The sequence below is a fragment of the Apium graveolens genome, chromosome 7 (assembly GCF_009905375.1).
Source record: "Apium graveolens cultivar Ventura chromosome 7, ASM990537v1, whole genome shotgun sequence".
Lineage (NCBI taxonomy): Eukaryota > Viridiplantae > Streptophyta > Magnoliopsida > Apiales > Apiaceae > Apium > Apium graveolens.
The window spans coordinates 263,250,136-263,275,202 of NC_133653.1; the positions used below are offsets into that span (position 1 = coordinate 263,250,136).

The window sequence follows — 25,067 nt, forward strand, 5'->3', positions numbered from 1 at the left end:
AAGGCAATAAAGTTACCCACAGCTAAAGAGGAGTGCTTTAAAGTAGAGTGTGTAGATTCTGTCATAAATTCGGAGCCTGAGCAATTGCTTATTGAACATGAAGAAGGAGCAGAGCAAATGCAGGTTGTGAATGCACCTCCGTGGAAGAGGAAGTTGGATATGCCATTCGATTCTCTTGGGTTAGCAGAGCTGAAAATTTCTCAGGAGCGTTTTGAACCATCTATCGAAGAAGCTCCCACACTTGAGCTCAACCGACTGACAGATCATTTGAGTTATTCATTCTTAGGTGCACCCCATGATAAGGGGTTGGGATATATTTTTGATGATGTAGATAGTGGCTTCTGATTCAGGTATCGAAGAAGAAGAAGGGTAGTGAGACTATCGCTTCTGATCCAGGTATGTTCATGATCGAAGTTAATATGTCACTAAGTCAAATTTCTACTTAGGTATTAGATACCGCCTGTGGTTCTCATATTTGCAATTCGTTGCAGGGACTAAGGAGAAGTAGGACTCTTGAAGAAGAGAAGGTGATTCTACGGATGGGAAATGGAGCAAGAGTTGCTGCTGAAGCTGTATGATCATTTCATTTACATATGCCTCCGGGCAAGACTATTGTTCTAAATAATTGTTATTTTGTTCCCTCGATTGTGAGGAATATTATTTATATTCCATGTTAGACTTGGTTGGATTTTCGTTTGTTATTCAGAATAATAAATGTTCAATTCTTAGAGATAATATTCTTTATGGAAGTGGTATTTTAAACAATGGTCTGTATGTATGTGACATAGAGCATACTTTACTACAAATTGAACATACTAATAAAAGAAAAAGGGATGATGAAAATCTCACTTTCTTGTGGCACTGCGGACTTGGTCATATTAGTGAAAATAGACTGCGGATATTACATAAGGAAGGGTTACTTGACCCCTTTGATTTTGAATCATATCCTACATGTGAGTCTTGTCTATTGGGTAAAATGACCAAATTTCCATTTAGTGGACATGGAGAGAGGGCTATAGATTTGCTAGGATTGTTACACACAGATGTATGTGGACCAATGTCTACGCAAACCATGCTAGCTTAGGTTCATGTGTAATTGTTATGCATGATTCGTAGGTAATTTTAACCATCTTACTTGCCCTATGTAATCAAGATAGATAACTTGCGCATGAAACCTTTATGTTGTCAAATTCTATAGATATATAGGGTCTCAACATAATTGGTGTCTATTCAGCTTCTATCTCTTTTGTGGATGTCTGGTAGTAGGGTATTCGTACAACGAAAGTTGGCGTTTACTAGTTTCGTGTAATCTGATTAGTTGTCATCACCATCATATGCTAAGGCTAAGAATAATGACTTTAAATGAAGTAGTAATGAAGTTAGAATCCCATCTTTGTCTTATATAAGTAATTCAACCTTAATTCTCTTAGTTAATGCTATTTAGTATAATCTCTTAGTTTAATCAAAACCCAAATTATTATTTGTCTTAGCATTGAACGATAGCCATACCATTGTTGCATAGGTGCATAATCTTAAGTTAACTAAAAAGAGTCTCTATGGGAACTAATCTGATTTATATCTTATACTACTTGTGAACGCGTATACTTGCGTGAATTTTAGCGCGTGTTTTAGCTACTAATAGTGTCAAGAGGCCATAATTCAGAGTTGAAGTCACACTTATCTCGACCAAAACTTCGTGCATTCGTGCAAAATGTTGCGCAACTAATGAACAGATCTCTGAATAAGCTGAGCCTGATCTTGAACCATTATCCCCATTCCCTAATAAAAATCACAAACATAGTTGCCTCTTGGCTGGTCTATATTTCTATTGATACCCATTGTTGTGAAGTGGCGCTTTCTCCCTACAATCTCGTGGTCGTGTCCAAGTTCTTTCTTGATTGCAAAATTTATATTAGTTGGCTGGTTGGGGGATGGGGTCTCAGGTACAATCATTAAGCTTTCACGACGGGCTTCTTTGGCATCGACTCTATTTCTTTGTTCAACACTACAAACACCCACACTAATAATATCATAACTACGTAATACAAAATGGGGCTTCTCTTCTTCCCTTTGTTTTCAACAGCAGCCTCATGCTTGCCCAAATCATCGTCTAACTTATCTATTTTTATCAGCAGCCTAGGAATAATCATTCTTGATCTTTGGCACATAGAAGGGTCAAACCATAAATGAAAGTTACATGAATTCCTCCGGTCCTCCTGCAAATCCATAAACACACTTATGATAATTCATGACCCAAAAATACAAGAAATTGACATATACATAGATGCTTACCATCAAACGGAAACAACCCAGAATCGCCTTCCCGGATATGCATCCGTCCAAGAAGTTCTTAGCACTAATGCTCTTCCACACCAACAATTAGGTTCCATTTTCTTCACTCCTCTAATAAAACATTACCTAATACACACATATATGTATATTTATATAACCACATGGGCTAGAGCTGTAAACAAACAGAACCGAGCCGAGTTCTGTCCGAGCCGAGCCGAACATATTTTTTTTAAAACGAGCCGAGCCGAGTTAAAAAACCGAGCCGAAAAAAAATGTTCACGATCAGCTCTTTTATAAATAAGCTGAGCCGAGTCGAACACGAGTTTGCTCACGAACAACCGAGCCGAGCCGAACTCGAGCCAAGTCGAGTTGTCCACTAATAGTTCGTATATATTTTTTAATCGACCAAGTTTAAGGTATAATTTCTAATTTTATAAGTTATATGCATGGAGATCAAATACTAATTTCATCTTACAATTATATAAGCGCACTCACACTCTACACTTGTTTCTTAATTCATAAAATTTTATCAATTTATTTCACAAGTCGAGTTTTAAGAACAAAATCATTTTTATTTTAAATTATTGAAACATACATAACTTTATAAATCGCACATTACTTTTAAATTGTTGATGTCGATTGTCAAAGATTTAGTAATTTTTGATATTTTTTAGTTAATTGGTTTATATTAGAAAAGACATATAAAATAAAATAAAGGAAGCAAGCCCCTTTAAGTGGTTGAAAAATATAATTATTAAAAGTTATTTTTTTTAAATTATTATAATGTTATAATTTATTTTAACAACTCACTATTTTAATTTATTCGAAATCGTAACTTTGGTCAATTTTATCTTAGACTCCTCTAATAAAAGTGAGGTGAAATTTAGGCTTAAGTTCAATTAGAAATTGTTTGTTAAAGTAATCAAGTTCTAGTGATATGTATGAAATTAATTAAATTATTTATTGTTAAAATATGTAATAAATTTTTATTAATTTAATCATTTTACTTTAAAATTGGTATTAAATTTTAATTAAAAAATTTAAAATCTTTATACAAGTGATTAGTAAATATTTATTATATGTTATATATAAAAAATTTATCCGAGCCGAACCGAGTTACCGAGTTCGAGCTAAACGAGTCGAGTCCGAGCCGAACATACCAAAAACTCGGCTCGACTCGTTTAATTATCCGAGCTTGTTTTTTTGTTTATGATCGGCTCGTTTAAGAAAACGAGCCGAGCCGAGTTCACTTAAACGAGCCGATCCCGAGTTTTGTTCACGAACGGCTCTGTTCATTTGCAGCTCTAACGGGGCTATGAGGTTTGGCGGGAGAGTTTTTTCTGTTTTGGAGGGAATATCAATAAAAAAAGACAGTTTTGCTCATCAGATATATAACATTTTTATGATAATATCGGGTTAGGGGTTAAAAGATATGAAAATACATAAATTGGAGGTTAATGAGTACGCTTGCAGATTTCAGGAATTTATAGATATAAACACGTATACTTCAGAGAGGCCAAAAGGTTAATAAGCCAAAATGTAATTATGACAAATATAAATTTAGTACGATTTAGATGCAATTCTATCTGATTTTTATATTTTCCAAAATAACTCGAAGATGACACGACTTAAATTTTCATTTGACTTCTAAACAACACAATTTAAACAACAAAAATAACTTATTCCCCCAAATAAACCCCAATTGACACACACAAACCTACACCGTCAGATCAAAACGCAATCCAATGGCTAAGAATCAACCCCCTTCCCGCCAATTCAAGATCCAAAAACTACAAAACCTCTAACAAACTCCTCTCTCTCAGACTCTCGCACTCTCTCGATCTCTCTGCAACCACAAAATGTCAACAATCTCTCTCCTCACACTCTCTCTCATCTCTCTCCTAATCTCTCCCTCTCTCTCCCTCACTCTCGACCAACAGCTCACCGCAACCGAAACCTCTCTCCGTCTCTCCAACTACAATCTCTTCGGGAACGCTATCTCCACCTCCGATCTCCGATACACTCTCCTCTCCTCTTCAAACTCCAATGCCTCTTTCACTCTCTTCGCTCCTCTCGACTCGAATCTCTACTCTCTCGACATGATCTCTCCTTCTACTACTTACACACAGACTCTGTTCTATCATGTTGTCAATGGACGCCACACGATTGATGATCTGCAGAATGTGTGTTATCTCGATACGCTGTTGACGCATTATAGTGTGCTTGTGAATCAGAATGCGGTGAATGATACTGTTGTTGACGGCATTGCGATTGCCTTGCCGGATTTGTTTGTTGGATCGAGGATCGTTGTTCACGGACTTGACGGAATTTTAGTTCCCGGTGAATTAAGCCTCGATGAATTTGCTCGTAATTCGGATCATGAGATTCGTAACGATTTTTCTCGCGATTTGGCTCCTCAGGCGTCAATTGAGTCTAATTTTGCTTCTCCGGCGATGTCTCCGGTGAGTTTTGAGTCTCCGGCAATCTCTCCGGTCAATTTTGGTTCTCCGATGAGTTTTGAGTCTCCGGTGATGTCTCCGATGTTATCTCCGAGGCCGGAGCCTGAATCGGTTGATTCTCCGCGATCATCAGAGTCACCAATGCGATCAGAGGGTAGGAGTGAGATGTCGAAAAGGAAGAATCGCGCAAAGGTAGCGAGGAGGAAGGAGAGACGTCATCATGGACCAAATGGACATGATCGTCATGGAAGGTTCTCGAAGTATGTTGAGCGTCATCGTTCTGATTTTTAGGTCTCGAAAAATCTGTATGTAAATTCCTGATTTGCTGAATTGTCTACGATTCTTAGTTGTCGATGCTGAGGAAATTGTGCTTGTTTCGAGTTTGATAAAATGTAAATGTTTCCGTAGCGAATGGAATTTAGGTGTCGAAAAATTTGTTTGTCGTCTGTCATCGTTCTGATATTTTAGGTCTCGAAAAATTTGTTCGTAATCAAAATCCTGATTGCTGAATTGTTTACAGTTCTTAGTTGTCGATGTTGAGGGAAATGTGCTAGTCTTGAATTCGATAAATTGTGAATTGCTTTTTAGATTCGATACTCAAGTCTGTTTCTTTCTTGTAGCTTCACTGTTAGCATCATTCTGATATATAGGTCTCACAGATCAAAACCTTTTTTATGTAAAGACCAAAAAAAGTCCTGATTGCTGAATTGTTTACGATTCTGAGTTGAGTTGTTAATGTCGAGTTCTCTTGAATTTGATAAAATGTGAGTTCTTCGTTGTTCTGTATAACGAATTAACAGTCAATGTTCAATAACTCGGTGTTTTTTGCTTGTAATTTCTGGTTGTGTGTGTGTGGGGATCCCAGGTATGCATTCTGAGCCTTCTAGTTTATTTGTGAAATGCGAAAACAGTACAAAATCGAAACATTTATATCAGAACATAAACATTACAAAATCGAACAAGAGCCTCAAAAACAGATGACTGATTGTCAACAAACTCAAGTAATGACAGAAATAACAGAGAGAAGATAGATGAAATCTGCAGTTTATTTCATTATTGAGCATAAGATAGCTACAGATTAAGGGTTTTGAACCATTATAGGGACTAGATAATGGGAGGTATTTGTAGTGGTATTAGCAGTGTGTGGAGGAGGGGTGACAGTAGAGTTGGAGGCATCACAGTAGCCACGGAGAATATCACCTTCTTCGGAAGTGAATCCAAGTGAACCAAGCATGGAAGGCCAGCAATCGTGTTCTATGATCCTGATGGCACGACAACAGCTCGGGCCTAGGTAAGTTTCTCCATTGAGGAAGAACAGAATGACTTCACCAGTGCAGGATTGGAGTTGAAACAATGAGTCCCAACAAGCTGTTGAGCTCTCTTCTTTATCAAGCTTAAGTCGGGATACAAGTGTTGATTTCGAGACTGATATTGGCCGAGTCATCACAGTGGTAGATATGAAACATAATGTGAGGAAGATGCAGAAAAAAATCTTGTAAGAGTTGGCCATGGTAGGGAGAGATGAATAGAGATAAGTGAGACTATTGGAGCCTGGAGGGTCTTTTTATATAGGTGGTAGTGTATAACTGATGGGAGGTGAAAGAGCATAATTAAAGGAAGTTTTAAGAGGGAAAACAAAGAGTTGAGACTTTTACTGGCTTTATTAGTACCAGCCACCAGGACTTATTAACTGATTTTTTTACAAAAATTAGAAGCTGAAAGATATTTTCTGTATTGGTGTTTTTTTAAAGTGAAAAATGATTTTAGTAATTTTATTTTATCAGATTTAATAGTATGGTAATCTTGAAACGAGTTTATTTATTTCACTCTCCTCTGCAGACCATACTAATGTTGTATTATCAACTAGTTCAACAATACTTGTCACATTTGCTGAATCAAAAGCTCAAATCTACAGAAACATAAATCATAGTACTCATTAGTTACTATGATTCAAGATAAAATTTGATTTTACTTTCTTAGTTGAACAATGCAATTTTACATGAATTAGCCTATATAATTTTGCAACTGAATACTTAATGAATTTCCTATCTTCCTCAGTTAACAGACATTTTGACCTTCAAATCATCAAATCTGATGGAAATAGTTGTAGGAACTCCATTCCCCATGATCCCAGATTTGGCTGAAGATGGTATGCTCCTAACATATGATACAACAACATATACTACGTTGCTGCTACTTTTGAAGCTTGAAATGTAGTAGGAAAGAGAGACAGCATCTTGTTCTCGGGCCTCAGTTTGGACATTCTGAGGTTCATCTGTTCCATCTTAGTGCTTACAATTGAACCTCCTCGGAAATTGCTGTGAAGTCATGATAAGCAATGGTACCCATGAAATGGTTTATGCATCTACTTTAGTTGTTGAGGATCTGTACCTTAGGCCACCATGGTTCAGATTCCATCTCGCTTGCTTCTAAGCAGTATTTACTGACATAGGACTCGATCCTTTCTTTGATAATCACGAATCATCCATATATCCAAATATTTGTATATCACTAGCATAAGATAGTCTTCTGGAGTTAATTTCATGCCATGCCAGTGCAAAAAGTTGGATCCAAATTATAGACAAACAATGTTATGATAGATTAGTTGGAATACTTATATTTTCAAGGTAAACCATAAAATTAAACAATTGATGCTGTGCTTGAATGCATGTAGATTGTAATATGATCTGCTGAAAATGCTTCCTAGAAAATCACTTTGTTTCAGTAACATATCTAATCGTTCAAAGTGCTCGAGTTCTCTGAGTTGCAGAGCTTATCTCGATAGTTTACTTGGTTGGTCACTGGTGGGAATGTTGGCACAATGGTTCCATTTGCAGTAGCCTATTGAAAATATTGTAGCAATGGTTTCATTTGCAATAATAGTCTACATCTTGGATGCGTTTCATTAAGTTGTAGATCTTCTGCAATAAAATGAATCTCCACTACACGAAGGTTCTTAGACTGCTGCACAGCAGCAGCAGCAAAAGAAATTTATACAGGAACCATGCAATGATCCTGTAGTGCAACTGTACAGCCCATCCATTTGTTTTGGCGAAACAGCCGAGCCGACCTGAGTTCATTTCGACATTGGAAATATGTCTTTCCATTCCAACAAAAAGTTGTTGCAGTGGTTGAACTCTTGCCTTCGATGAAGGAGGTCAAGGGTTCCCCACCCGGGAGTGTGTGAGTTTACTTGGTAAAAAAAAATATGCTTTAAGTTCGTAAACAATGAAAGGAGGTGTTGGACCATGGGCTGAAACAAGAGGGAGCCCAAAAAGACTTAGGATAGAAAAAAATGTAATATCTGTATATTGGCCCTAGAGGCCCACTTGTAAAGAAATAGCCCCTTTAGGACTACCTTTAAATAAAAAAGGACCAACCTCATTTAAGAGGTTGGCTAATTGAGTAAAGAAAGCAACTCCTCAAAAATTAGTCTTAGTTGTTATTAAATATTAAGACATTGTAAAGAAATAGCCCCTTTAGGACTACCTTTAAATAAAAAAGGACCAACCTCATTTAAGAGGTTGGCTAATTGAGTAAAGAAAGCAACTCCTCAAAAATTAGTCTTAGTTGTTATTAAATATTAAGACATATCATTTGGCGCTAGAAAGAGCTTTACTCTACAGATCCAACCGAGATATGATTGTGAAAGAAATTGATGCGGGAACAGCCGGACCAACTCAGGTAAAGGAGTTGACGGCAGAAATTGCAGCTGACCCCTCGACCCACGGTGGTCAAGAACCGCCCAAACAATCAACATTGAAACCGAAATGTTTATTTCCTCCACCGGAAGGAGCTTCCCATGATCAGCCGGTGAACTTGAAAGATGCAGATCAAAGAGACAAGAAGAGAAAGTTCAAATCAGATTAGCGTTTAAGAGTCCAGACATCCAAAGACAAAAAGGTTCTCTCAAGTGACATGCGACTCCATCTCGAAAAGAGAGAAATGCTAAAGGCTCAAGACAAGGAAGACCCGGAAGAGCTGCCTTACTCAGATGAAGAACTTGAACTCCTGGAACGTGAGACTCGAATGCCCCAAGCCAAGCTTCAGCGACAGCGTGAAATTCATCGTCTCCGCCGAGAGCTCCAGCAAGCGTCAATTCAGAACCAGGGACAAGATGATGAGCTCTACGATGAAGATGATGACGTCGAATACGAATATGAGCCATCAGCAGAGTCAACAAACTTACAACCGCGCGAGCATCGACAGCGCACAATATCGTCTGCCGATGTCTCTCAGCGAACCGAATCCACAGAGTCCATCTCCCATGAGGAATTCGCCAAAATGCAGGAGGAAATCGCTCAAATACGCACCATAATACGAAATCAGTCAGGATTCAAAACTGTCTCCGGGAGCCCCCTATCGTTGGTCCTCGAGAAAGCACGCATCGACAGGACGCTAAAAATTCTTTCCCTCGATCATTTCGACGGATCTTCTGACCCGTTAGCATTTCTCAACACCTTCGACGGCCGCATGGCCTTCTTCGGCCACTCAGAGATCGCTCGTTGTCAGTTTTTCTCCACTTGCCTCCAGGGCACAGCCCTTCGATGGTACAATAATCGACCCCCGCGGTCAATCGATTCATGGAAAACTCTAAAGAGCAAGTTCCAAGCTCGATTCTCCAGTAACTACAAAGGCATCAAAGTCACATCGTCCTTGATGACAATGCACCAACGCTCCGGGGAGAGCCTCCGAAATTTGTTAACTCGATTCAGAGAGGAAATAGCAGAAATACCGGATTTGATAGAGCAGATGGCCGTCAACTTCTTGACAGCGGGCATTAATAAATCTAGACACAGACTTCTCCTAGAAGAAATTTTTGAGAAAAGACCAAAAACCCTTCAAGCCGCATTTCAGATTATAGAACATCACATGATGCTTCAAGATGAAGTAAGCTGCATCCAATCTCCTCGTCGTGTGTCAAGATATGAATGACGTTGTAGCGATAGTCCTCGGTCGCCCGTGCGCGAATGACGCCGAGAGCGTCGCCAATCACCACCATCGCGTACAGTTGACCACCTCCCGAGGGATAGAAGAGAAAGGGATTGGCAGCCCTGTAATCGACCTGAGAAAGAATTTACTAAACTCAACGCCGAGAAGGCAACAATTTTAGCAATATTGAAAATGGAACCAGATTACCGTCCTCCGAGACCCATGAAACCGGGCAGACCCCCAAGCTCCAGGTATTGCGATTATCATGAAGACACCGGCCATACAACAGAACAATGCTTTCAACTCAGCAACCTCATTGAAGGAAATATTCGCCGATGACAACTTATCCACTATGTGCAACAAGATGATGCGCCCATACGCCATCATAGAGATGAAGAGGACCGGGTCATCGATGTCATCTTTGGTGGTATAGCCGCCGGGGGCCTCTCTCACAACTCTCGCAAGCTTTATGCTCGAGAAGTTTTTAATGTCAATCTCTCGATAGCTAAACGCCCTCGAGTAAATCCCTTCCCGGTCATCTCTTTCTCCGATGACGACTATCGTTCCGGTCTCATCGAAGGCCATCAGGACGCCCTTGTCATTACCACGCGTGTGGGAAACAACACAGTTAAGAAAATGCTAGTTGACAATGACAGCTCCATCAACGTCTTGGACCATCACGCTTTCTCCAGAATGGATATCGGGGATCAAAGACTTGAGAACTCTCGAACACCGTTGTATGGTTTCACTGGGAATGAGGTTCATGTGGTAGGAACTATCGACATGCCGGTGCTTTTTGGTTCTCAACCGTGTCAAGTTTGGAAGATAATCAAGTTTCATGTGATTTGTGCCTCCTCTAGTTTCAATGCCATATTGGGGTGAACAACTATCACCGCACTCCGAGCTATAACTTCCATTTCCCATTTGAAAATGAAATTCCCCATAGAATTTGGTGTAGGAGAAATGACCGGTGACCAGGCGACAACAAGAAAGTACTACTTAACCACGGTATCTCCAAGAAAGAAGTCAGACGAAGAACTTGAGGTTAACCAAGTGCTCGACATCGACCCCAGAGCACTCGTCGACCCACCCACCAACAACTCTTGCTCTCCTGTCGAAGAAACCGAAGAAATCGAGGTAGTTGAGGGAAATCCTGAGAAAATCACAAGAATTGGCAAGAATCACCCTGAACTATTACAGAAAGATATCGCGAGCCTTATTCGTGAATTCTCTGACATTTTTTCCTAGGATCCTAAAGACATGCCGGGAATTCCGGAGGTCGTCACTCGATATTCTTTACACATCAGCAAAAGCATCAGGCCAGTAAGGCGGAAACACCGAACATTCTCTGCCGAGAAGAGAACAACCATCGATCAAGAGATTGACAGGTAACTCGAGGCCAGCTTTATCGACCAGTGCAATTCCCCACATGGATCTCGATATAGTGCTGGTCAAGAAAAGCAACGGGAAATGAAGAATGTGCATTGATTACTCGGACGTGAATACGGCTTGCCCTAAAGACTTTTACCCACTGCCAAACATCGATCAACTCATTGATGCGACAGCGGGAAATGAACTCCTCTATTTTATGGATGCCTTTTCGGGGTACAACCAGATTAACATGGACTCCCAAGATTGGCAGCGGACTACATTCATCACACTCCTGGGAGTCTTCGGCTACCGAGTGATGCCTTTCAGTTTAACCAATGCGGGGGCCACTTTTCAACAGATGATAGATAAAATATTCGCCTCGCAGATCGGGAAAAATATGCTGATATATGTCGATGACATGATTACAAAGTCGAAGCTTTCCTCCGACCATATGTCCGACCTTCGCGAAATATTTGAAAACGTGAGAAAAAATAATATGTGGCTAAACCCAACTAAGTGCTCGTTCGGTCTTACTACGGGGAAATTTCTTGGTTTTTTAGTTGCCCAAAGAGGTATCGAAGCAGATCCATCTCAGACAAAAACAATCTTGGAAATGGAGAATCCAAAATTCGTTAAGGATTTACAGAAACTAACTGGTTGTATCGCCGCACTCCGATGGTTTATTCCCCAGTCGTCAAAAAGATACCTCCCCTTTTTCTCAGCAATGAAAAAAGCTTCCAAGTCCTCGCACTTCGAATGGAATGATGAATGTGAAAAGAACTTCTCTGAGTTAAAAAAATTTCTAACAAATCCACCCATCCTCACTCGGCCCTTATCAGGCGAGTCGTTGCGGGTATATCTCTCAACCTCCGACGAAACAGTCACGGCACTACTAGTTCGGGTCGAAGAGGGAAAAGAAATCTCGATGTACTACATTAGTCACTCACTTCGGGATGCGGAGGTTAGATATCCACAGGTAGAGAAACTCGTCTATGCCCTAGTGGTTGCCAGCCGAAAATTGCGAGATTACTTCCAGGCGAGGGAAATTCATGTGCTCATGAATCAACCTCTGAAGAGGATCCTACACAAGCCTGACATAACGGGCAGACTTGCTGCGTGGACCATCGAATTAAGTCAATTCTACATCGAGTATAAGCCTCGAGCCACGTTCAAAGCCCAGGTCCTTTCGGATTTTATTGTCGAATGTCAATTCCAAGCCAAAGCTCAGAATCCCGATGAAAATCATTTAAGACCATGGTTGTTGTTTGTCGACGGATCCTCGACCGCTGACTCCGGAGGAGCGGGAATTATCTTAATTAGCCCGAAGGGATTCAAAATCCAACAAGCTCTAAAATTCGAGTTCCCAGCTACAAATAATGTTGCCGAATATGAGGCGCTTATCGCCGGCTTAAAACTGGCCGTGGACCTCGAGGCCGAGATTATTGACATATTCGGAGATTCACAACTAGTCTCTAAATAAATAAGCGGAGAGTTCAAGGCACACAATGAAAGAATGACTCAATACCTGGCACGAACACAAGAACTACTTAAGAAGTTCCCTTCGTGGAAACTCTCGAATGTTGATAGAGAAGAAAACCAGTGGACAGATTCCCTTGCCAAGTTAGCATCCTCCAATTTGCCTGTCAATCACGATCCAGTGTATGTCGACGTCTTAACGGCCCCTGCCATCGATGAATTATCTGGCAACCAGATCTAGGATAGCCCTGACTGGCGAAAGCCATTCCTCGATTATATTATCGACAACAAACTCCCCGACGGGAAAAGCGAGGCTCGCTCACTCATGTTTAAGGCAAGAAACTACTGTGTAATCGGCTCATCGTTGTATCGACGCGCTCTGTCTGAACTGCTACTCCGTTGTTTGACCTCAGAGGAAGCTCACCAAGCGATGGTCGAAGTACACACGGGCATCTGTGGTGAACACCTCGGGGAAAAGAATCTAGCCCTAAAGATCATCAAATAAGGACTATATTGGCCCACAATTCACAAAGATTGTGAGGAATATGTTAGAAAATGCTAAGCATGTCAACTACATGGAAACGTAAGCCATCGACCCACGACTGAGCTCAACTCGATACTCGCCCCATGCCCCTTTTTCCAGTGGGGGATAGATATCGTAGGGCCCTTTCCAGAGTCTAAAAATCAGTGCCAATATATCATGGTCGCAGTGGATTATGCAACAAAATGGGTCGAGGCAAAACCCCTTTCCAAGATCAGAGAGAAAGAAATGATTGAATTTTTCATGGAATGTGTGGTATTTTGCTTTGGAAATCCAAGGATTTTAGTTTCAGAAAATGGCACGCAATTTGTGGGGGCGCAGTTTGAGAAAGCTCTAGAAAAGTTAAAAATCCAGCACATCAAGGCCTCAGTTGCGTACCTATAGGCCAATGGGCTTGCAGAAGTGACGAATAGAACCATCCTATAAGGATTAAAGAAAAGAATTGAAGAAAACCCCCGCTGCTGGGTTGATGAGCTCCCGAATGTGCTATGGTCCTACAGGACGACTCCTCGAAGCGCAACAGGCGAAACTCCTTTCCGCCTCGCGTATGGCGTCGATGCCGTCTTACCCGTCGAGATAAGCCTAATTTCCCCAAGGGTCGACTTCCCTCGCACTCGAGGGCTTGCGCTTTTATAATGACTTGCTCGAAGAAACAAGAGAGGAGTCTCGACTCCGCATGATCGCGCAACACGAAAAGACTGCAAAGTACTTTAACAAGAAAGTAAAAAACAAGCACTTCAGGGTTGATGACCTAGTCCTTCGAGATGCCGCTGCATCACAGCCCACTGTTTCAGGAAAGCTTAAGCCAATGTGGGAAGGCCCTTACCGAGTGTCGAGGGTTGTCAGCGCAGGGACTTATGAGCTCTCACACCACGACGATCAACCAATCAAGAATGCCTGGAAAAACATTCATCTCAAGAAATTTTATCAGTAATTCACTTATGTTTGAAACCTTAAGGCTATAACTGCCATACCAAAAATCAACCCTCGATGCAATGAGGGTCGTTATGAGATCCCCATCAAGGAACACTTAATTTATGACAACAAAAGATTTTAAGCTATTTTATGAATCAACAAGTTTCGTCATTCGCCTAATCTATTTAAAAAAAATAAAAAAATGGGGAGAAGACTGGAAAATACACATTAAGCAAAAAAAATCGTCCATTCCAAGATACACGAAAACTAGTCAAGAAAACAAACAAATACAAGAATCTACGCTATAGCCGAAAATAAAAGATAGATAATGCATACAATAAATGACATAAACCATAAGTGACAAGAAAATCCTTCCACAAGCATATACTTTAAAACAGAAAAGTCAAACAAAATCAGGACTATAACAACGCAATACTTGATTTATACTTACTAACAAATAAAGTCCCGATAATTTAAAAGCAGAAACAAATATTTGTAGAATCAAGCAAGCATTCCGAAAAAATAACCCAAAACCTCGAATCCAAACGTCAAACGTAGTCCACAGGAAACCAAAAGTCAAAGAAGTAACGCATAAACTATTACATCAAAAGTCAAATAAGTACCGCATAAATTATTACATCAATCAACAGGGCATTCCCCGTCTTCACGATCCACCACCCTGCGAGGCTGCCAAATCTCACAGATAATCCTCGAAGATATGAACTTCAACATTAAAACCAACCTCGGTCATGTGACGAACGCAGCGACCGTATCCATCTCCCAAAGCATCAGCGATATCCTCTACCCCCTTCTGCACCTCGGCCTTCAAATTCTCGTTCTCCTCAACTATCAGCTTATAAGATGTATTCATATCATCGACCTGGTGATCCAATCCCTCGCGCTTGGCCTTCTCCTCATCGCGCTCCTTTTCAACCTCCTGGAGCCGCGTCTCAAGCTCCGAGACCTTGTTGGACAACGACTGCTCCATAACACCCATCTCACTAACTTTCTTTGATAACGCAGTGTTCGCGTTAGCCAAATCAGCTGACCTTTTCTCCAAATCAGAATAGCTGGCACCAAGTTTATTCTTCTCTCCCTTAAGAGCAGCTACCCAGCCTCCAACTTTGCTCGAGTCTCGCCATTTCCATCAACTTTAAACTTTTTTTACAATATGCATGAAATCTGCGAGGAACTGTCACAGTTCAAAAATACAAACGTCAAAAATAAACAAATAAAAATAAAGCAATAAAACTCAATAAAGATATAAGAAAATAAAGTACACATACCCGTCCAGCTCGGCTCTTGCATCGATCTGTGAGGTCATCCCTACATCGACCGTCGTAGGCAACCGCGTCTTAGGGGAGGTTAAAGAGCTTAAAAGCCCTCAATGGCACAGTGGCTCTGCCAGTCCAACGCTCGCTGGGCTGAATTTCAACTCTAATAGGTTCCTTCCTGGATCGAGGCTCGACAATATTGGCCTTCAAAACCCTGTTGCCAATCAAGGTTATGGTGTTCACCTCGCCGCCCGCCGCAACCGGCTCCACAAAGTCACCACCATCAGCATTGACAACTTCCATCTCCCGAAGACTCCTTTTGCGAGGATTAAAGTCAGCCGCCTCCATATCCGACACAGTTTTTCCTGGATCTTCCACAACTTTATTTCCTTGATCGTCCAACAACTTTATTAACACAAAATGGCCAGCACTTGATGCTCCAACCCTCGAAGAACCGGGTTGTGAGGCGTCGGTATTCTTCCTCGACACCCGTTGTACGAGCAGTAACATGGCTTTGTCCATCTCCTCCCGAATCCCACTGTTTAAAATCTTCTTCAAAGAAGCTCCAGCTAAAACAAGACAAAAGAAAAGGAAAGCTCAGTGCAAGTTAAACAAATAATATGGGAAATGAATATCAACATAAAGATAACAGTCAAAAAAGGAACGAGGAAAGAGAAAAAATTATACAACATAAAGCTAAAAGGAAAGACTAATCATTAAAAATTCCCCCTTACAATCGTGCATTTCCAAAAAATTAAGTTTCTTTAACTGTAGATGGGTATATATCGACACCTACCCATGAAACTCGTACAAGTGCCTCGCATCGTATTTTTCGAGATTATTCAGATAATCAATAGTAAGCTGACTTATTTTTCCACATGGTTTCACAAAATCCAAGTCCGGCCCCTCAAAATACAACCACTTAGAATGGTACCCCGAATTAGAAGACCGAGCACTGACGATCTTGACCCTTTTATAAGGATAATCAAAATAAACTTGCCCGTCGTGATACCTGACAGCGTATATCGAGAAGAAAATTTCAAAAGAGGGAACCCGATTTCTATCACAACAAAGAGCGACGAACCCGCTGAATTGAGCAATAGAATTGGGCGTCAACTGACTAACCCCACATTTAATAGCCTCGAATATGGCCAAGAAAAAGGGATGCATAGGCAACCGGAGTCCAAAGTGGAAGAATATTAACGGTATCCCGTGCATCCCAAATTTCGGCATCATCCATACTCGTTGATCGGTCGTCGGTACTCGATACCGGTAACCATTTGACAAATCTACATATGCTTTTAACTTACTCAGCGGTGGGTCCTTGGTGATATAGTAACTCAGGTAGTTTAAACTTGTCTTATCCCCAAACTCTTCCATACCCAGAAGAAGGCTATCCTCCACAATCCGTCTCCTTGTAGCTAACGTCTCAGGACTCAAAGGAGGCGAGGGAAGAGGTCACATGGGAACACCCTTCAAGAAGTCGTCCTCATTCAGAAAATCAAAAGACCCACACTGCTCTAAATCGGGAATCTCCAAGTTGTTCAAGTTCAGAAAAGACTCTTGGTCACCCTCCTCGAGGGGCTTTTGCCTGGGTCGCGACCAGAAACGGTACGAAGGGAAGATGAAATTGATTGATCCATGGAGAAGGAGTGAAGCAATCGAAAAGAACAAACAAGAATAACAATGCAAAGGCAGAAACAACTTAAAGAAAGAAAGAAGAGAGGGAAGAAGAACTTACAGATAAAATTTTTGGAACCAAGATTTAAGGCTGAGTAGAACCTCCCCGGTAAGCCGTTGCGGTTTTGATAATGGAAAGGGAAGCCGAACAACCAATCTTCAATCAATGAAACCCAGAAAACAAAAACAGACCCAAAAATGTAAATACTTATACGTTCGCAAAAAAAAAACAGACAAACAAATAAACAAACAACACGCGCGAACTTTCATTCTTGTTTTCTTTATCTTTGTCCTTATTTTCCATTTTTATTACCATTTATTTTATTTTATTTTTTATGTCTATCACAGTGTTTCCCTCAATTTCCTAACATCCAGGCTCAAAATAACTAAGGCGCAAATCTAAAGATAATTTCTCGAAATAGGAGGGGGAAAAATGTTGGAACATGGGCTGAAACAAGTGGAAGCCCAGGAAGATTTAGGATATAAAATAATGTAATATTTGTATATTGGCCCAAGAGGCTCACTTGTAAAGAAATAGCCCCTTTGAATTACCTATAAATAAAAAAGGACCAACCTCATTTAAGAGGTTGACTAATTGAGTAAAGAAAGTATCTTTGATGTCCGTAACAAAACAACACCAACATAAGAAAATTAATATGTCAAATTGAAATACTATTAGGAACTTCCATCCCTTTAATTTTATCTTTGGAAGTGGTCTTCAGAAGTGTATATGGCATTACACCAGCTCCACTTCTATTCTTAAGTGTCATGTTTCTTTAATCAATGATTTTGTTAAGCTCCATTAACCTTCCACGGAACAATTCAAACTCCGCCATTATGACTGCATTCTCAGCCCAAGATGGCTCTGGTTTCTCACCTATATATTGTTCATCTTCCAAATGTTTTGACAACACATCCAAAGTTATCACCGCCATGCCAGCTTGATTAGAGGTAGGGAAGCATGATAAAATTGTGTCCTCGGGTCTTGATAAAAATTCGTCCCAAGATTTATCCGTTGGATCTTCTGTAGGCATCTTAGTCCTAGCACTTGTTGGCTATAAAATCTGATTTATAATTTGAGACATCATTTTAACTTTAAAATTAATATATTTATGAAAAATAAGGATGTCATGAGAGATAAATATGAAAAATTAAAAGTGAAAAATCTTATGCATTGTAAGGATGATAAGCTATTGTTTATCAAAAGATCAAAAATTCAATGAATCAAATTGTTTTGAAGTTTTTCAAATATTTTGAAATATGCATCTATCTATATAATAAATCCTGATTCCAAATCAAGCATTTTTTACACCCATACCCTTCAACTTTTATATTATTTACTTACAATGCCACTGCAATTACTACCTTAACATACTCAAATTAATACCCTTGTATACCCTTTGTCCAAAAACGAGTCTCACTGTTCACATGCACACAAGGGTCTGCACAGACAACCAAGACAAATAAAGAACTAATATAGGGGTGTACTTACTGTTACATCCCATATGTCTATGATTCAGGCTAGACATTTCAAATTTGAAAAAAAGTAGAATTGCCATCTATAATATAAAACATTAGGTTTTCTCTCATCTCTGGTTTTACAGAGAAATGAAGGAGGTGATTTTCATTACCATCCATGCTTCATCCCCTTTTTATTTCATGTCTTTATGACACCGTTCGTTGCCCATAACCTATTTTGTTTTGTTTTTCTTATTTTGCAGGTGAAGAATTATAACCATTTAAGACTTGATAATTTTAGTTCTTTGTAGTCAGATTTTTGTAGCAGCGCGAAGAAACTAAGGAAGCTTGACAGTAATACCAGAGAAAAATTAGGTAATTTAGTTATTACCAGTAAATTGTGAGGTAGTTATTGTTGTTTCTGCATAGAACCTCCAATTGACGATTTAATTGTTTTGCAGGTCTTTCTGTTCCCAGTGGTTCTATTTTAGAAGATGATGTACCTTCCAAGTTCAACCCCAACCCATGCACCGCTATAAATAAATCTACTTCAAGGTTACCTTTTTCCGATTTAACCAATAAGACGATTCCCTCTGTTTCCCAAAAAGCACAGATTGAATTAAATCCGAACAAGATCCATGTCAGACGAGGTACCTTTCTACTACATTCGGGTATAAGTAGTATATTTTTTGATTTGCTAAGAAATGTTTTTATAAAAGCAAGTGGAACAACTCATGTTTCTACTCTTATGAGCCATGGTTAGTACTGATAATTAAACTGGTTTGAATGTGTAATAAGTAGTCTATTTTTGGATTTGCTAAGAAACGTTTTATTTAAAAGCAGGTGGAACCCCTCATGTTTCTACCCCTATGAGCCATGGTTAGTACTGATAATTAAACTGGTTTGAATGTGTAATAAGTAGTCTATTTTATTGATGATTTATTTGTTTAGAATCAGGGAAATTTTTTAGAACTCCCACATCGAGCAAGAGTTCCATAACAGTTAATGGTTCTTATAATAGCAAAAAGAAACAGTTTACCGTTGATGGTGATAATATTAATCTTGCATCGATAGGTAACCTATTACTTACTATGAAACTCTTTATTTTAAACATATTTAATGTTTTACCTTTGTAGTATTTCATTTTATACTTTTTTATTTGCTGAGCGAAGAATACCTTGATGTATGATACGAATTAGGTGTTGATATGATTAATCCATATGTGACCAAAAACTCACTGACTGGTGAAGGTTTAATTCCTCTGAATGGTACAGTTATTTGTCCGATAACAAATTTAAGATCCTTTATTTTGTCTGGCATAATTTAATTTGTGCATATAATTTTTTTCTTGAAAGAATACAGTTTATTTGATGTATGTTCTTAAAATCGTGTTAATTTTTTTTGTAGAAGCTTCCCTTTTGAGTGGACAGATGCGGACACGCAAGCAACGCAAAACAGATCCCAATGTATTTTATGTTTCGAGGTCTATTTCTTTTGAACAAGACATTTCAAACACTGAATATGATACTACAGGTTAAAACCTCAAAATTATGAAGCATTCATACATTTACTTTGTAAATTGTAATATAACGATGTTGCAATTTTAGATGGAGAGTATACAACTAATTGCACCCCCAACATGATGATGCAGAGTTGTTTTGGGATGATGGTAATGAAATTTAATTTTGCATTTTTTTGGATTGTTGAAACGGCATACATTACTATATTTCATTGTTGCAGATATTGATTTTGATGATACCAGTGTTGAAGATGTTGACCTTTCCAGTTTTACAGGTTGTATTTTTAATGTTATATGTATATTTTGTAAATTTTTATTTAAATAACCTAATTTTCCCCCTTAATTGTACAGTTCCTCAAGGTTATGTCTCCTTAGGACCTCCAACTGAATTTTGTTCGAAGTGTAAAGCTGTAATGTGGAAGGAAGAAAGGTCAAACAAGCATGTGAAGAAAGGACCTGCAAAATTCAGTGTGTGTTGTGGTCAGGGTACGATTAAACTACCACCCACCCCCGTTACTCCTGAGTATTTGCTGGATTTGTATAATCATCCCAAGAAGGGCCCTGCTTTCAAACGTAACATACGCTTATATAATTATATGTTTGCGTTTACATCAATGGGTGGAAAAGTAGACTACTCTATAAATTCTGGTAGAGCTCCTTATGTGTAACGTCTCAATGGACAAAATCACCATGTGTTTGGCTCCCTAATACCCAATGAGGGAGAGGATCCCAAATTTTGCCAGCTCTACGTCTATGACACTAAGAATGAGGTACAGAACAGATTAAAATGGTTTAAAGTTGATGATGATCAGGGTGTGGATGTTGATGTTGTTGAAGGTTTAGTGCAAATGTTGGACAGTACTAACCAGTTGGTTAAGAAATTTCGTAAAGCCCGAGACCGTTTCAGAAATGACCCTGTACAAGATCTTACAATCAGACTCAAAGTTCATCGTTCGGAGAGTGGTCGTCCAAATAATATCGGTCCTTCCAATGAAGTGGCGGCTATTATGGTTGGCGACATTGACACAACCTGCGGTGAGCGTGATATTATACTGCAGAAGACCAACAATGATCTTGAACGGATAACCAGTGTTCATCCGAAGCTCATGGCACTACAATACCCTCTTCTCTTTCCGCTTGGTGAAGATGGATACCACAACGAAATTCCATATGTTGACTCGGAAACTCAGAAGAAGAAGAAGCGTAAAAGAATAACAATGAAGGAATACTATGCGTACAAGTTACAAGTCCGAACTCGAGAAAGTATGCTTTCATTTTTCTATAGTTTATTTTGAATTATAAACTATTTGTTTACAGTTATATAATCTCCACCAATCATATACAAATGCAGGTCTGCATGTTCATTTAGCAGGTAGATTGTATCAGCAGTATGTTGTAGATGCTTTCTCATGTGTTGAGCAAGCCCGTTTATGGTGGCTGCGCACTCACCAACAAAATCTGCGCAGTGATTTATATAGTAGTGTTGCTAAAAAATTGGTAAATGGTGAGACTATAACATCGAATGTTGGTAAAGGATTTATATTACCTGCAAATTTTCTTGGTTCAAAAAGGTACATGCAGCAAAATTTTCAGGATGCCCTAGCTGTATGTCATTCTGTTGGACATCCTAACATTTTCCTCACGATGACGTGCAACCCACTTTGGGATGAAATTTTGCAAATGATGAAGCACTTACCTGGTTGCTCTCCCCAAGACTCTCCTGATATAATATCACGCGTGTTCCATTTGAAGCTTGAGCAGTTATTAGACGATATTAAAAAGACAGTTTTTTTGGTACATGTATTGGAGGTATTTTGTGTATACTATAAATAATTGAAAACAATTTTTATATATTACATTGTTTGTAGTTAATTTTTTTTTTGCAGTGATGTACGTAGTTGAATTTTAAAAAAGAGGTTTACCTCACGTGCATATGCTTATTTGGCTTAGTGCTGAATCAAAGAAGGAGTTGTCATCAAATATTGACAAGTTTGTGAGTGCTGAGCTTCCCGACCCCGATTCTGATCCTGTTGGCTTTGCTGCTGTTAAGTCTTTAATGATGCATGGACCCTGTGGTCTTCAAAATCCAAAATCACCCTGTATGAACAAAATGAAATGCACAAAACATTTCCCCAAAAAGTAATATTTCTTATCAACCTTTATGTAATTTTATTTTAAATTTATAATTTTAATTTAATGTCCTGGATTTTGGTAATAGGTACTGCTCGGAGACTTACTTTGATCAGTCCGGTTTTCCAATTTATCGAAGGCGTAAAACTGGGATCACTGTAGCAAAAGGAAAGTGTGAACTTGACAATGCATGGGTCGTACCTTACAACAGGGACCTGTTGGTTAAATACCAATGTCATATGAACGTCGAGATATGCTGTCATGCACGGAGCTTGAAATATTTATTTAAATATTGTCTAAAAGGCCATGATCGTGCTACTATAGAAATCACCTCTCGGATAGCTGATAAGGACATATACGATGAAACTCCCGTTGATGAGATCAATGCTTATTTTGATGGTCATTATATATGTGCATCTAAAGCGGCTTATCAAATTTTTGGGTATCCTATCCATTGTCGGTCTATATCCGTGCTTCGTTTAGCATTTCATCTTCCTAGTGAGCGGATTTGTACTTTTTCAGAGTCTGAGGTCCTTGCTAAAGTTGTTCGTCGTGAGAAAAATAAACACAGCCAGCTTGAAGCATTTTTCCATTTAAATAGTAAGGATCCCAAAGCTAGAAATTACACGTATGATCAAATTCCTGAACATTATGTTTGGAATGAGGTTGACAGGTTGTGGACTTTACGGAAGAAAGGCCGACAAATTGGTCGGCTTTTGTATACGCATCATACTGCCGGGGAGTTGTGGTATTTACGTCTGCTACTTTCAAACATACGAGGTCCTACTTCCTTTCAATCGCTGAAGACTGTAAATGGTATACAGTACAGGACTTTTAAAGATGCATGCAAGATTTATGGATTATTAGATGATGATAATGAGTGGCACTTTGTTTTAGAATATTGTGCAATTAGTGGATTACCATGTCAGATTAGGCAGCTATTTGTCTATATAATAGTTAATTGTCAAGTATCTGACTTGACAATTTTATGGGAAAAGCATTAGAATAATATGGTTGACGATCTTATCATTCAGAGAAGGCACATCGCTGGAAATGACGATACCGTCTTTTATGATAGGCAACTGCAGTATTTTGCTCTTGCTAGTTAGTTTATTTTACATATCCACTTTTTCCTCAATTATGTACAAAGCAAACAATACTAAGTCTATCATAATTTTTCCACTCAAAATTATTCTCTGACCATAATTTAACTTCTGTATGTTAAATTTTAACAGAGATTGATAAGTTGTTGAGGTCTATTGGAAAGTCATTGAAACATTTCAAGCAATTACCTCAACCTCCTGTTGACTATCTTCATACTGGAACAAATAATTTGGTGATTGATGAAACATCATACAACCTATCTGAAATGGAGGAAGAGTTTAATAAATTGTTTCCAAATTGCAATCCCGAGGAATTACAAGTTTTCAACGATGTTGTGAAAAGTGTGCAGAGTAAGGCTGGTGGTGTTTTCTTTGTCTATGGCAGTGGTGAATGTGGCAAGACATTTTTATGGAAAACCATAATATATAAATTAAGATCTCTTGGCTTAATTGTATTACTGGTTGCTTCTTCAGGCATAGCCACAACACTAATGTCGAGTGTCCGAACGGCTCATTCTCGATTTAAAATCCCAATTGTAATAGATGACTGTTCCTCCTGTGCCATTTCTCATGACTCTGACATCGCAGAACTTATAAAGCAAACCAGCCTTATAATATGGGATGAAGCCCCAATGCAACATAGATATGCCTTTGAATGTCTTGACCGGTCTCTAAGAGATATAATGAGGGCTGTTGATCAAAGAAGATATAATATGTCGTTTGGAGGCATTACTGTTGTGCTTGGAGGGGATTTCAGGCAAATACTTCCCGTAATAACTCTTGGATCTCGTTGCGACGTTGTGTCTGCATGTATAACAAACTCACCTCTTTGGAAACATTCGAAGATATTGTTATTACATCGTAATATGAGGCTAAATCAAGGTAGAAGCGAAGAAGAGATACGAATTTTGAAAAACTTTGCTGATTGGGTGCTTAAAGTTGGTAATGGTCAGATTCCTCCACCAAAAGATGTTGATTTTAAACCTGAGGAAGATGACATTCTGATTCCACCTGCTTTTTGTGATCCTGAGTTGAGTAATTCCATCCAGAATATGATCAAATGGACGTATCCTGAATTCTTGGAGAAATACAGGTTTTCGGATTACTTAAGTGAAAGAGCCATATTAACTCCCACAAATCAAATAGTCAGTCATCTTAACTCTCTAATTGTTGACACTATTCCCAGTCCTGAGATAATCTATTACAGTGTAGACCGAGCTGAAGATTTTGGTGGCACGGTGTCCGAGCTTAGTTTTGCCTTTCCTCTTGAATATTTAAATTCAATAAGTATTCCAGGCCTTCCACCACATGAATTGAAGTTGAAGGAAGGTGTTGCCGTTATGCTTATGCGAAATTTAAATCAAACGCTTGGCCTTTGTAATGGTACGAGGATGATGGTCACCAGATGTTTAACCCAATGTGTAGAGTGTGAAGTAATCTGCGGTGCATTTAAAGGCATCAAGCATTACATCCCGAGAATGGAGCTTCAACCTACAGACACAAAGTTACCTTTCAAGCTTATTAGAAAGCAAATGCCCTTACAGATTTGTTACTCGATGACCATCAACAAGTCGCAGGGTCAGTCTCTCCAAAGAGTTGGTTTGTTCCTCCCAAACCCTATTTTTACCCACGGTCAGTTCTACGTTGCTGTTAGCCGAGTAACATCGCCTGCTGGATTGAAGGTGTTTATCGATGCTAACAATGGGTCCTCAACAAACATTACCAAAAATGTTGTATACCAAGAAGTGTTTTATAATTTGCTAAAGGCGTAATTATTTCCTGTCTAAATGTACTTGAGCAAGGCTTCTAAATTTTTGGAATGCAAATCAGTAGTAATTGCAATCTGCTTTAATTTTATTTACTACCCGTCAAATTATGCCAAAATCCTCTTTTTTTTAATTTGATATTTTCTTTTTT

At 39.1% G+C, this 25,067-nt stretch overlaps 4 protein-coding genes across 4 annotated transcripts; 3 read left to right on the top strand and 1 right to left on the bottom strand.

Moving 5' to 3' along the window:
* Positions 1-4,105: 4,105 nt before the first annotated feature.
* LOC141672970 (uncharacterized) lies at positions 4,106-5,438 on the top strand. The gene has a single exon (XM_074479671.1). The coding sequence runs from the start codon at positions 4,152-4,154 to the stop codon at positions 5,040-5,042; it is 891 nt and encodes a 296-aa protein (XP_074335772.1). The 5' UTR covers positions 4,106-4,151; the 3' UTR covers positions 5,043-5,438.
* A 391-nt stretch (positions 5,439-5,829) lies between these two features.
* On the bottom strand, positions 5,830-6,267 carry LOC141674852 (egg cell-secreted protein 1.1-like). The gene has a single exon (XM_074481556.1). The coding sequence runs from the start codon at positions 6,259-6,261 to the stop codon at positions 5,830-5,832; it is 432 nt and encodes a 143-aa protein (XP_074337657.1). The 5' UTR covers positions 6,262-6,267.
* A 12,281-nt stretch (positions 6,268-18,548) lies between these two features.
* On the top strand, positions 18,549-23,051 carry LOC141674853 (uncharacterized). The gene is made up of 11 exons (XM_074481557.1): positions 18,549-18,557; positions 18,710-18,773; positions 18,860-19,048; positions 19,350-19,472; positions 19,806-19,931; positions 20,139-20,192; positions 20,269-20,543; positions 20,694-21,180; positions 21,269-21,711; positions 21,816-21,844; positions 22,136-23,051. The coding sequence occupies exons 1-11, from the start codon at positions 18,549-18,551 to the stop codon at positions 23,049-23,051; spliced, it is 2,715 nt and encodes a 904-aa protein (XP_074337658.1).
* A 6-nt stretch (positions 23,052-23,057) lies between these two features.
* LOC141674854 (uncharacterized) lies at positions 23,058-24,922 on the top strand. Its single transcript, XM_074481558.1, has 2 exons — positions 23,058-23,151; positions 23,283-24,922. Exons 1-2 carry the CDS (start codon positions 23,058-23,060, stop codon positions 24,920-24,922), a joined length of 1,734 nt encoding a protein of 577 aa, XP_074337659.1.
* The last annotated feature ends 145 nt before the right edge of the window (positions 24,923-25,067 follow it).

Coding starts and splice junctions, on each gene's coding strand:
- LOC141672970 (XM_074479671.1), top strand. CDS start 4,152: ATGTCAACAATCTCTCTCCTCACACTCTCTCTCATCTCTCTCCTAATC.
- LOC141674852 (XM_074481556.1), bottom strand. CDS start 6,261: ATGGCCAACTCTTACAAGATTTTTTTCTGCATCTTCCTCACATTATGT.
- LOC141674853 (XM_074481557.1), top strand. Junction 19,932..20,138: donor CACTGAATATGATACTACAG/GTTAAAACCTCA, acceptor TCATTGTTGCAG/ATATTGATTTTGATGATACC. Junction 21,845..22,135: donor AAAAAAGAGGTTTACCTCAC/GTGCATATGCTT, acceptor TTTTGGTAATAG/GTACTGCTCGGAGACTTACT.
- LOC141674854 (XM_074481558.1), top strand. CDS start 23,058: ATGGTTGACGATCTTATCATTCAGAGAAGGCACATCGCTGGAAATGAC. Junction 23,152..23,282: donor GCAGTATTTTGCTCTTGCTA/GTTAGTTTATTT, acceptor AAATTTTAACAG/AGATTGATAAGTTGTTGAGG.